This window comes from Seriola lalandi, unplaced genomic scaffold, assembly GCF_002814215.2.
Source record: "Seriola lalandi dorsalis isolate HSWRI2012SDOR001 ecotype SW California unplaced genomic scaffold, Sedor1 jcf7180002054325, whole genome shotgun sequence".
Taxonomy (NCBI): domain Eukaryota; kingdom Metazoa; phylum Chordata; class Actinopteri; order Carangiformes; family Carangidae; genus Seriola; species Seriola lalandi.
The window spans coordinates 368,662-381,034 of NW_019524878.1; the positions used below are offsets into that span (position 1 = coordinate 368,662).

Below are 12,373 nucleotides of genomic sequence, written 5' to 3' on the forward strand. Positions count from 1 at the left end.
GGGGGCGGTGAGCTATAACCTGGGACTGAGGCAGTGTTGGGTTACAGCTGCTTCTCCGGAAAGAAACCGTGACCCTGTGGCTTTCTCAACGTACAGGAAAATGGATTTGTTTTCCTTGCTCTCCCCGAGTAATCCTCCCTTCACAGATAAATGTACTGGTGTGCAGACACAAGTGTGAGGATTCACACATGCAGACTGTGCAAAGAAGACAGATGTTCAGATACTTTTAAATGCTCGAGCAGCTCGTGGGTTTTGAGCACAGAATATGGATTTGGTGGTTTAGTATAACTAGCCTTTGCAGTATAGAAAAAATGTTCCACCAACAGACTAGAACACAGATCAAGAGAAAAATGAGTCAGTGCTGCTCCCTATAGCAAATGACTTTGCTCAACCCACCACCCAACTAAAAATGGCATTAAAAAATCCATTCCTACATGTGCTCAAAGTCCACTGAAAGTGTAGTCCTGTCTTAGCTAACCTTCGCTCCAGTCACTCAAGGTCTGCAGGTAGATGTCTCTCATTGGTAGGGAAAAAAAGAAAACATATAAAAAAAAATGTTCAGAAAAAAAAAAAAAAAATCAATAATTTGTTTTTCTGCAAACCCAGATGAGCTGTGCAGAAATAAGCCGGCCGGCAGCAGAGCCATGAGGCGTCTGATCTTCCTACGCGGTTCATCGGGCCACATCCTCTCTGCCTCCACTCAGGAAGAAAATAGCATCAGCGAGCAACACTGCCAGATATTAAGGTGGCCTGTTATTTCCACGCACATGCACACTAGTAGCTCCCATACATTGGTTTCACTGCAGTCGTCCACCACCGCAAGACAAACTTAAAACACAGTGAATACAATGATTAATATGCCAGTCCACCTTAAGAAAAAAACAATATCAACTACATTTGCAGTTGAAGACGATCAATAAATGTTTATTAGTCTTAGTATAACTATCCAAATAAACATCATTACTAAATACAGCACCCACTGGAAATCTTAAACATATTCTTAAACAAACAAATACAGTGGAAAACAGCCATAAATGGCAACTTGGATTTTGCTGCTGGGGTTTCCTGATGGCAAAGACACAAATCCCAGAACATGAAGCAAGATGTTTTCTATTTTGAATTTTCAGCTTAGACAACCTTCACTTGGGCTCACGAGCGACGAGTAGAGAAGACTGAATCCTCGCATGAGGAGAACACAGATTCACTGCAAATTTTTATTTTTGTAGTTGTCTTCATCTCTCCCTCTTCTTCTTGCAGGTGAGATGATGACAACATAATCGAATCTCGTGTCTGCTCTTCTTTATCTCATCCAAGTTCTATTTTCATCCCTCACCCCAGACCCCCCCGCCCCCACCCTGCCATTTCTCCAGGCAGGGATAACGGCATGCAGGGAAGAAAACACGACACATTTGCCTTTCAGGTGTCCCTGGTACCTGTAATAGACCTGCCTTGCTATTTTTAGCGTCCCGCATGGACCGAATGTCAGCACGTTCCCAGTAGAAGCCCCTGAGGATGCAAGCTGTACCCTTGAGACAGCACATTCAGAGAGCTGAGGGTAGGTCAGATGTGGAAGGATGGCCTTCCTAAGGGAAGCCCTTAAGAGTGGCAGCAATGGAAGTAAACATGACAACATGATGCGTTGGAAAGAGAAAGACTGAAGTAAAGACGAAATTATGTGACGGTGGGCATCACATGAATTTAACACCGAAAATCACTACACCTGAGATTTACTGACATTAGAAGTCACTGACCTAAATTTGTTCTTTAATTCACTTTCAAAAGCTTGACCTGGATAACGTAAGGTCAATGTGCGAGATTGAGAACGTAGTTGAAAACTACCAGTTGTGTAACTTCATCACTCAGTCAGTCTGTCACGGACATTCGCATTTGTTAGGCTGGTGATCCAGCCAAAAAAAAAACAAAAAACAGCACAACAGTCAAGTGTCTGACCTTGGTTCTACATATTTATGCAGAACAAAGTAGAGTGCAAAGACATCAGGGACTCTGGCGTCCTTGAATAATGTAAAACACAGTAATGTGTCTCTTTAAGTTTGTGTGTTTGAGTAAGGCTGCGAGGGCTTGAGAGGTCGGAACCAACAAACGTCTGAGCTATTTCTGTTTATCAAATGACTTACCTGCTTAATAGATTGATAATAAATTAGCCAATTGACTAATCAACCATTCATTTCAGCACTATTTTATACATTTCAGAATTGTTGTGGTTTATTTGTGGTTAGTAGTAATATAAATATTGTCCACAGTGGTTTTTTTTGCTGCATATTTAACCTGCAAAACAGACAAAACAATCCAACAAGAGAAAAAATGATTCTCCTGATGAGCAGAGAAGCACAAAGGGCGAGCGCGTGACCCTCAAGTAACCACCTGCTTCCTATAAGTGAGCGTTGCGTAAGGTTGAGATGAAGAGACAAGCGTTACAAGAGGGGAGAAAGGAGAGAGACAGGATGAGGGTGAGAGGGGGAGACGAGTGGGAATCCGAAGAGAGAATCCTGCTGAATTAGTGATAAGGCTTGCCCTCCTCTTGTATTTTTGATGAGGAAGATCAAGTTTTTGGACACTTGCATGTCAGCGCCAAGCAGACCGGAGTCGCCGCAGGGAGTCTCGCAGCAAAACACGGCATTACAGGACATGTGTGGTGTCTGCAAACGGGTTTACGCTTTGACTGTCACTGGGGCCATCGGATCGTAATATTCCAGTTACACAAGGACCTATCAAAGACCTATAATGCTAAGCTTTCTGCCTATTAGAAGGAGGAACTGGCGAGCCGGACTTACTTCATGCTGTCGTTATTTCCTAACAGTTAGGAAACAACCGACTATTTACACCTCCAGCAGTCACAGGGAAACATGAACATACCAAATGGAGTTGTGTCCAAAATGCACTTTTAGCTCTGGTTTGGCCTCCACCACTCCTGAGAAACATATATCTGTCTAGTTAAACACTCAACCTTTTACACCAGCCACTGGGCAGGTGATGAACACTTGACCTATCTTACGTCCTACCATCTGTTCCAATGAGAAATGTTGGGTCATCTGGTAATAAGATTTGTCACAACTTTTACTGATGGCTCAACTTTCGCCACAGCGCAATGCAATATCATCTGGCAACATACTGCGCTGGGCAATCAAATACTTGCAAGTGCACATTGCCGGTAGATTATTTTGGTAGAATATTCTATCACTTACCCCCCTTTTTTTTTTTTTTTACCACATCGTATTGTTCTTAGTTCCTATTCTTCCATTGGTTACAGCACATGTATATATTTTTATTTACATATTTTGCCCTTTTAAATTGCTTCAGCTTGAACTCTTTTAAATTTTTTATTGCTGTTTGTTGTCGTCTCCATTGCTACTTAATTTCATTTTACTCGAAGACAATAAAGGAATCTTCTATCTGTCAAGACATGAAAAGATTGCCGTGTGAGAACTTTCCAGAGATGTAAAATCCTGACTTGTTGGGCTGCTTTCCATCTGCTTACCAATACCTGTAGCAACAAGCCCACACCGATTAATCACTTACAGCAAGTTTAAGCACATTATTACAGATTCGGTCTGCAGGAGAGTATTTCTGAGTAAGACTCAGTGTGACTCTTAACGCTGCATGAGAGAATATAGTATGAATGAATGTGCCTGATTGTGCTTCAGATGTGCGTGTGCACGAGTGCGTTCGCCTGACTGTACCAGAGTGTGTTTGTGTGTGGGCATGTGTGTGTGAGTGTGAGGGTGTTATGCAGCCTCTGGGAGCCCGTGTCCTGATGGAAAGTGAACCCCCCTCCCCCCTCCCCCCTCCCGGAGCTGTTACTATGTTTAGCTCGTTTCCGTCGTGTCTTGTCACTCATGTTCTCCTCTACAGCACTTAAATCTGGTATCAAAACCTCCAGGCCATCCAATATCCTGTACTTCCCCTGCACAGGAAGCTAGAGAGGGGTTGGCGGCGGGGCCATCAGTGTAAATGTAGACACGTACACACTGTGTGCAAACACACAAACACGCATGGCCTTACATATTTACAGTTGATGGAGGACCCTGAATAGAGACATTAAAAATGATGGCAGAATAAATACTGCGCAAACTCTAAGATGAGCAGGATTATACACTAATTCACACAGGATGGAAAGACACACACCTACAAAAGAAACACACACACACACACACGCAGAAGCCTGTGACAGGAGGCTTGTCAGTAGAGGACACCTTGTCTGGTCAAACTGGCGTCACAGCTAACGTCTGCAAGGACACGGGAGATGGCGCAAGTAACCAAATCTAACCTTCTGCTATCTAATCACCTCTTAAACACACACGAATACACACACACATTTTCACTGCTAAAAGCTTTGAAGACCATTTAATTGGCAAGTTTATTAAAAACGTTGCTTTAACCTTTAGACTTCACACTTTATAGCTAATGTTAACTAACCACATGCTTAACCTCAACCTGAGCCTAACTATGGCTGCGTTTAAAACTAAACCAACTGAAACTGTTGCTCTGCAAACTTCACTTCAAACTTGCCCTTTGTAGAAGTTACAACCTGCAACCTCATCTCCTGTTCACCGTACAAACACATTATAACCCTCCGCTGTCTCCCTTGGCCTCATTTCACGCTTGCCATTCTTCATGTGTCTCACAGCTGACTCGATATGCGTTCAGCGCAATGGGTTTGACATTGTCTGTGTCTGTTGCCTATAGTCTCTGCTGCCACTCAGCCAGAGGAGAGACTCGAGCAGAAGACAGACTGTACTGCGTTTTCAAGAGACGACCAAGTCACGCAATTCACACTCAGATAAATGTCACCGTCTTTATCTTTTAGTTGTAAAAGGAAGCGCATGACAAACTGTTAAGGGAGAGAAATGTGTGTTTATCAAGGGGGTAACCTGAATTCACGCATAAACAGAAGAGTAGTACTACTACACAACATGTAGATTCTGCATGTTTGAAAAGGACAATTTAAAAGTTTTTCAGTTAAATTTAAAATAAATAAATGACAAAAAAATTAACATCAATTTTATGACATTTTATGTAACTCTCGCTCGACTTTCTGAACCCTCGTGAATTTAGTGACATTTAGATGAAAAAATAACCAGCGAGTAGGAAACTATTTCGCTGGCAGCTGGTGACTAGGGAGCTCTTTGACTAAAACAAACCTCATTTTGCTCCAATGCATTAAAAATTAAAATAAAAGTCACATTTACGCTTTAAGACTCTTCTGTAATCCAGAGCGGATTCCAAGGACAGAGCATGGCGAGGCTTCAATGCTGGAGGACACGCTAGCAGCTGTTGATGGGACACTGTGGCTGTTGGCGTGGATTGCGATACGTCACTTTATAGATACTGGAGTGTCTGTCAAAGTGCTGTAATGTCAATGGAGAGTGAGGGCGCCTCTGTGGGCCTCTGTCTCTCTCTCTCTCTCTGCTCTGGAATGACGTAGTGTTTGATGATAACGCTTCATTCAGAAAGCACTGAGCCCTGCTAGTGCCGCTAGCTCTCCGCAGAGCTTAATGACAAATGCAGAAAGAAAGACAGAGAGGGAGGAAGGGGACAAAGCCGCAGCTGATGTGACATCAGTGCCATCATGTCATCTCTGACATCACCCCTCTCTGTCCGTACACACTTCCTGAACAGAGGATGAAGTCATGCAGAATTGTACTGTTATAACTGCACTTTTATGAGGCTACAGACTTTGGCAGTGAAATAACATCATAACGTGCTACTGGCCTTGAGTGCAGTGTTTGAGTGCTTTCTTGCCCCAGGTGTGCACATGATTCAAATATGTGTTCGGTTGTTTGTTTGATCATTATTGATACTGTTATTTAGCTGATTTCTTTCAGAGACCTTCTCTTAGCACCAGCCTCCACTCTTCCGAGCGCAGACGTTTAAGTTTGGTGTCACTGAAGTCGAAAGAAAAAAGTGAACGCAAAATAATGTACAGTGGGATCAAAATGTCTGAGACCGCTTTCCCGTTCACTTGAATTAGAAATGAAAAAGGAAATGGCCCTACATTAAGGACACAAAGGTCACCGATGTCAGCAGGAACTCTGAGTGCAGGAACCTCCCTATCCAGCCACCCACATGCCCACCTCAGGCATCTCCCGTCCCTTCTTACTCTCTCTCCATTTGTATGTCTGGCTCTCTCACCACCACCACCCCCCCTCTTCGTTTTCCACCTACGCTTGGGCCCATTAGGGCGATGGAGGGGAAACACATTCGCAGGGCGGAAGGGAAAGCACTCTGAGGACATCAACAACTGGAAGGAGGAGGAAATGACCAGGAGGGAGGAAAAGGAGGAAAAGAGGACAGGGAGAGGACGAGGACGAGGAGAGTTTCCCTGTGATGGGAATCAGGTGATAAGAGCTGACAGGAGGAGTAGCACTGAGGGGCTCCCTGCTTCGAACCGATCTAAACAGGAATGACCCTCACACACTCTCACACGCACATTCACACTCCACTACCTGGTGACTCATGTACACACACAACAGACTTGTACGATAAACCTCGGCCGCCAGAAGGAAGTTGGATCAACCAATCACCTAGCTTGAGCACATAGGGCTTGCACAACTTGCTGGTGCGTTACCCATAACACCCTTCTCCGCATAGGTCTGCAGAGACGTAACTCCAGCTTTACTCAGCTGCACTCACACACTAAAAACAACACACACACACACACACACACACACAGAGGCTACAACAAGCTACAGGAGGCACTGAGAGGGGAAGGATGTGCATGAATGAGTGTGTGTGTGTGTGTGTGTGTGTGTGTTCCATTTTAACACATTAGCCGATGCACCGACAGTGACTGAGGATGTATGGGAGCAGCGATCACGGCGAGGACACAGCTGATGTATATGTATTAAGTGTGTGTGACGCCAGAGTGCAGCGAGTTAGTCAGTGAGTTAAACAGGCAGGCACAACTCCAGCTAGTCTATTATTAGAGCTGCGGCTGCTGCTCCCCGGTCGGGGGCCCCCAGGGGGCCTGGGCATCGGCACGTGGATTCCTGCTATTTCCCCATCTCTCTGATCTCTGTTCCTCCCCATCTCTCTCTCTCTCTTTCTCTATCTCCCTTCAGCAACACGGGGGGAAGGAGGAGGAGGAGGAGGAGGAAGAGGATGAGGAAGAGGAGGGAGAAGCAGAGAGGAGAAGGAGGAGAAGGAGCCAAATCTGAGAGAGACCCTGCTGTTGACTACACAGCAGTCTCAGGTCAAACAGGGACCACAAACAAAAAAGAAAAAAATTCTTAAATGTGATAAATGAGGAGGTTTTTTTTTTTTGCACACATAAAGAAAGTTTATGCACTTATCTGCAAATGTCTCTCAGTTTCTAATCCGTCTCCATCTTTGCTGCCAACTAGTCCACGCTCGTCCATCACAGCAGTGTGACGTCTCTCCTGGGACGTTCTGGTAAGGAAGCTTTGGTTTTTGTGGGTGGCGCTGTTTTCTAAATCTGTTCAGTCTCGGTGGATATCACTGCTCACGCCAAGTAACGACTTATTCTCCTTTTCGGCTGAAACTGCTAGACATGTTAAATGTGTCACTTCCTGTGTGCCAGACGGCTTTAGCAGAGAGCTAACAGATTACATTTATATTTGCTATTTAGACTGGCATTCAAATATAAATGCTTTTCACGAACTACGCATAAAAGTACTTTATTTAATAGATATTTACTTTACTTTTTATGGCTTGCCTACATTTCACAATTTACCAGAAACGATCCTAAACAGTAAACCCATCTATCTGATAGTCCAGGCTGGTTGAAACCAGTGGCCTTCCATTCATCTACACAGCTCCACGTTAACATCACAACATTTCAAGTCATGAATGGCTGTTCTGTCGTCCTGTGTTTACTGGACTCTTGAACCAAAACCACTTATCTGACTTGGCCATCCTCTCTCTAAATGACTTCCACTTGGCTTGGTCCATTCATGGCTTCGCTCCCACACAGCAGCCAACGGCAGGGAAAGGAGACACTAAGAGAAGTAGGGTGCCATGCTACAGAGGAATTACTGCCGCTCCAACAGGAGCTGTAATTTATATACGGTTAAATTTTTCAACATGTTTTTTTTTTTTTTTTTTAAATCAGTGATTTAAAATAAAAGGATAAGGAGATCATTAAAAGCAAATACTTTCTGTTGTTCAGTCCAAGTATAAAATCACTTTTTTTAAGAACATATGCCATCCTCCAACATCAGTCTGTCAACTGTGCAGTGAACTCAAAAGACTTTTACGCAACTCGACTTTGAGCCTGAAGGAAAATGAAGTTCACAGTTTCACTTTAGAAATTCTATCCGTATCATAAGAAGGAAACATGCCTCAGATTCATCTGTTTATGGATACACACACAAAAGAAAACATGAGCACACACTGCATACTGAGGGTATATATATTAAACGCTACCTTCACTATTCAATTCGCAATAATACACTGATTACAAAGCACAGTGATCATCTTGCCCACGTCTGACTACAATTTTTTTTTTAACTATTTATTGAGCAATTGCTTTATGATTTATTGTTATGATTGTCTCATGGTGATCTGAATCAGTGAATAGAGGTTTAAAGCTTTTATGTGATGGCTGGATAAGTAATATAAAGTGAGAGATATATTATTATGTTGGTGCGTAAATATTAATATCCAGTTCATATTATTAAATCATGGTGGATGGATACAGCACCTGAGTAGGCCACACATACACGTGAGTCTTGATAAAGCTCTATTTTGGGATCATTGAATGTCCTGGTGTTCTTGTTCACAACAGCAGAGGGCAGTAGTCAGCTTTGACTTCTGTGGGATGCTGTGTAAAAAGAGAAAAGTCCTGCAGCAGCTTGTAGCAGCTCACAGGACGCCCAAACCCTCCACCCAGCGGCCAACGCAGCCTCTTGGTATAAGGCTTCGTAAAAGGCTGCAGCCAGACCCTATTGTGTAAAAAAAAGGTGGTTCCACTCCTACGACTCAGGGACCACACTTGAGACGTGTAGCATGCGCTGCAACGTTGATGTTGTAATAAATGCATTTTTAGAATCTGGGCAACAGATTCAGAGGATTCATCATTCTTCTATTCTAGTAGAAATACACAACTAATTCTGATGTAGTTTACAGCAACCATGAATAAATTACTGCTCTATCAATCTAGTCTTTAACATGGCTGTGGATAATATTTCACGCCCCCCCCCCCAACCCCCAACCAACCTTGCATCTGACCCAATCATCCTCACTTCTGTATGTTAAGACCCACCTACATCAATCTCACGTTTCTAAAGTATTTTTTTTTTTGGGCTTTTATGCCTTTAATGGACAGCACAGTGGAGAGTGACAGGAAGGCAGAGAGAGGGGGAATGACATGCAGCGAAAGGCCGTCCGATGCGGGATTCGAACCGGGGCCAACTGCAGCGAGGACTGTAGCCTCTACACATGGGGCGCCTGCTTAAACCACTACGCTACACGACGCCCCCCAATCTCACGTTTCTATGTCTTTATCCAGAGTCAGCATATGTGGAGTAAGCGGATAGCACTAATTCAACATCCAGGATTTTACCTTGCAACATAATGTGAACTTGCTACTCAAGTTCAAGACCACGTCACTGCTGTGCTGTCCCAGATGGGCCCTCAGCAACAGTAAGAAAGAAAAACTACAGAAATGAATGAAAACATAAGGTGGCATTTACAAGGTTGATGGGTCAAAAGGAAATACAAGAAGGAAACTTAAAAAGTTGGATTTATACAGTTGAATGTGAAACAATTTGAAAATTATGAATTGTGACTCCGAGATTTCACTCCTACTGAACGGTAATGCAGCTATAGGGAAAACTTTGAGATACATTCACATTTTAACCAAATCCCAAATTGTATCAATGCAATCTCAGAGATGTTGTACTCTGCAGTTCTACTGTAAGCTACAGAAGTGTATGATTAGAGCAGTGGTTTGCTTTTGAACGACATAGTGCTGAACCGAAGTATTTTCAGGATGACATTAAAGAAAAAAGACAGACATGCGGACGGTGTTGCTTTCTACTGGCATCACAGCATCTCTGTGTCGTCCTTTGAGGTTTAAGTGCAGCAGCAGGATGGCGTGAAACTTTATATTGGTCTACACTGCCACCTGGTGGTCATGTGACAACCCACCCCCACCCCCCACACACACACACACACACACAAATAGACAACTTTGGATGTTGATTTGTCTCATAAATGGTCACAAGAGGTTTTTTTTTTTTTTTACAGGCACGAACTTTTCATTTCAGCCTGTAAAAACCATCAAAATAATTATTTTCATATGATGACTAGCAGCTGGATTACACTCTCCACAGTCAGCTGTTCAAATCACACAAACCTCTCACTGTTTATATGTTGTGAAATTATTAACTATGTCTATAATGATGGATCAAGGCCCCCCTGTTTCGCTTTGAGCTTTCATATTTCACTGTAGGCACACAGAGCTACGGTAGGAGGGGAAACAAAGTCAATGGACCGACTTTGTGTGAAAGCCGCCCATTGTCCTCTCACCCCTCAGGAACAGACGGCTGCTCCTGAGTTGATATGGACCAAACACACTGGATGTTTCAGTGGCGCTTACCTGCTGCTCACATCATCCACTTTTGATGTGGATCTCCAGTAAATCCCAACGTGCGCCCAGTTAGCACACGTTACATTATCTGCAAACAATGTATAACTGCTGTATGTTCCTCAGTTTTACCCCCAAGACACTGATTTCCTTTTGCCATTCAGTGCACGTAGTCAAAAAAACTGTAACATGAATAAATAATCTTAAGTGTTTTTCAGATTTTGGATTTGCTTTCTTGTGTTGTGTTCGACTTTAGACTGAGTGTGCCATCTTACCATGGTGCTGTGAACAGCTTGGCCCAGCTCTATGACATGCGGATCAGCTGACTGAGTGTCTGCCACTGTTGGACTGATCTGTGGAGATAAAGAAAAGTCAAACCTTCTCCCCTTTTAAACCTTTACAACACATCCCTTTATTTCTCTTCTACATAATTTACTGAACACACAGATGTTATGTCAATATAATACAGCGGACCAGGCTGCTTTTACTACTTGATTTTATTCTTGTCAAGTTGTACCTTCTTCATGTTATTTTATATGGTAAATGATGTTGTGGTTTGTAATAAATACACCACATAAGCTTGTTTATCACTTTGGTTTTAGAAAAGCTTCACTGGTATTTAATCATTCCACACAGGACTCAGCAAAATAACATATGGATCATTTTCATTAAAGAATTTGAATATGAAGCTGAGTAAAAACTCAATTGACCTGAATGGCGGTGGACTGTGAGTGATGAAGGTGGGGTGATTTAGGGTGGATGTCAGACAGGTGAGGTGGGGGATCAGGGGTGGACCGCCGGCTGTGCTGTTGCAGAACATCCTGGTAGGATTTGGTGTCAAAGTTTGTCCTCCACATCAGCACCTAGGGAACCAAAGGACCAGCACAACATCTATGATCCAAGTCCTTCATACTTTCTTCCATAGAAACTAAAAAGGACAACCTTGAAGTTACAAGCTGCTGAGAGTTATGGGGAACACAGAGTCATTACTGAGCCATGAAACACCAACCTGACCATCAGCTCCCCCCGAAGCAAAGAGCTCTCCAGCCCTGGAAAAGGTTACTGCGATTACAGCACCCTGAAAATACACAGCACACACTGTTAGTGAATAAAAACTCACCCTGTCAACCGAGACTGCCTATACTGTCTGACAATGTCCGACTGATGTCTGTGAGCGAACTGAGCTGTGCTGTAGCACCACCTTGTGTCCATGGAGGGTGTAGATGAGGCGTCCCTCCAGCAGGTCCATGATCTTCACAGTGCTGTCACTTGAACCAGTGATCAGGTAGTTGTTTGATGGGTGGAAGGAAAAGCTATTGATTCCTGCACTGTGCACTGTTGCCGGAAGGTACAAAAAAATTACACACACACACACACACACACACACACACACACACAAAACACATTAAAAGTAATTCACTCCAAAACAAGAGATAGTAAAAAAACTAAGTAAGCCTTACTGCCTTACAGGATAATGTGCAAACTAATTTCTTAGCTGACAAACTGGAAATACAATTACAGGATCTAGGAGGAGATATTTGCAAGAGAATTTTAGCTAATTTTCCAGACTGGATATATATATCATTAATCAAGCTCTGACATTTTCACATACCCTGATAATGCTGAATCAGCTTGTTGGTCCGTAGATCCCAGATTTTCAGTGAACTGTCAGCTCCTGCAGATGCAATACAGGTGCCGCTGGAGTTGAAATCAACAAACGTTGCTGATCTGTAATAAACCAAAACACTCAGTGGAGTCAGTGATCTGCAGCAGGTTAACAATCTACTGTGCAAATAATACACAGCA

The 12,373-nt window shown here is 43.2% G+C and overlaps 1 protein-coding gene across 1 annotated transcript in view; it reads right to left on the reverse strand.

Annotated features, from left to right (window-relative positions):
* The window catches only part of poc1b (POC1 centriolar protein B), a 42,460-nt gene that overhangs the window by 27,362 nt on the left and 2,725 nt on the right, over positions 1–12,373 (reverse strand). Inside the window, exons 6-10 of the mRNA XM_023407018.2 lie at positions 12,180–12,295; positions 11,769–11,902; positions 11,577–11,645; positions 11,278–11,430; positions 10,843–10,920 (exon numbers count right to left, since the gene is read on the reverse strand). Coding sequence (XP_023262786.1) covers positions 10,843–10,920; positions 11,278–11,430; positions 11,577–11,645; positions 11,769–11,902; positions 12,180–12,295 — 550 coding nt within the window. The remainder of the gene's footprint in view (positions 1–10,842; positions 10,921–11,277; positions 11,431–11,576; positions 11,646–11,768; positions 11,903–12,179; positions 12,296–12,373) is intronic.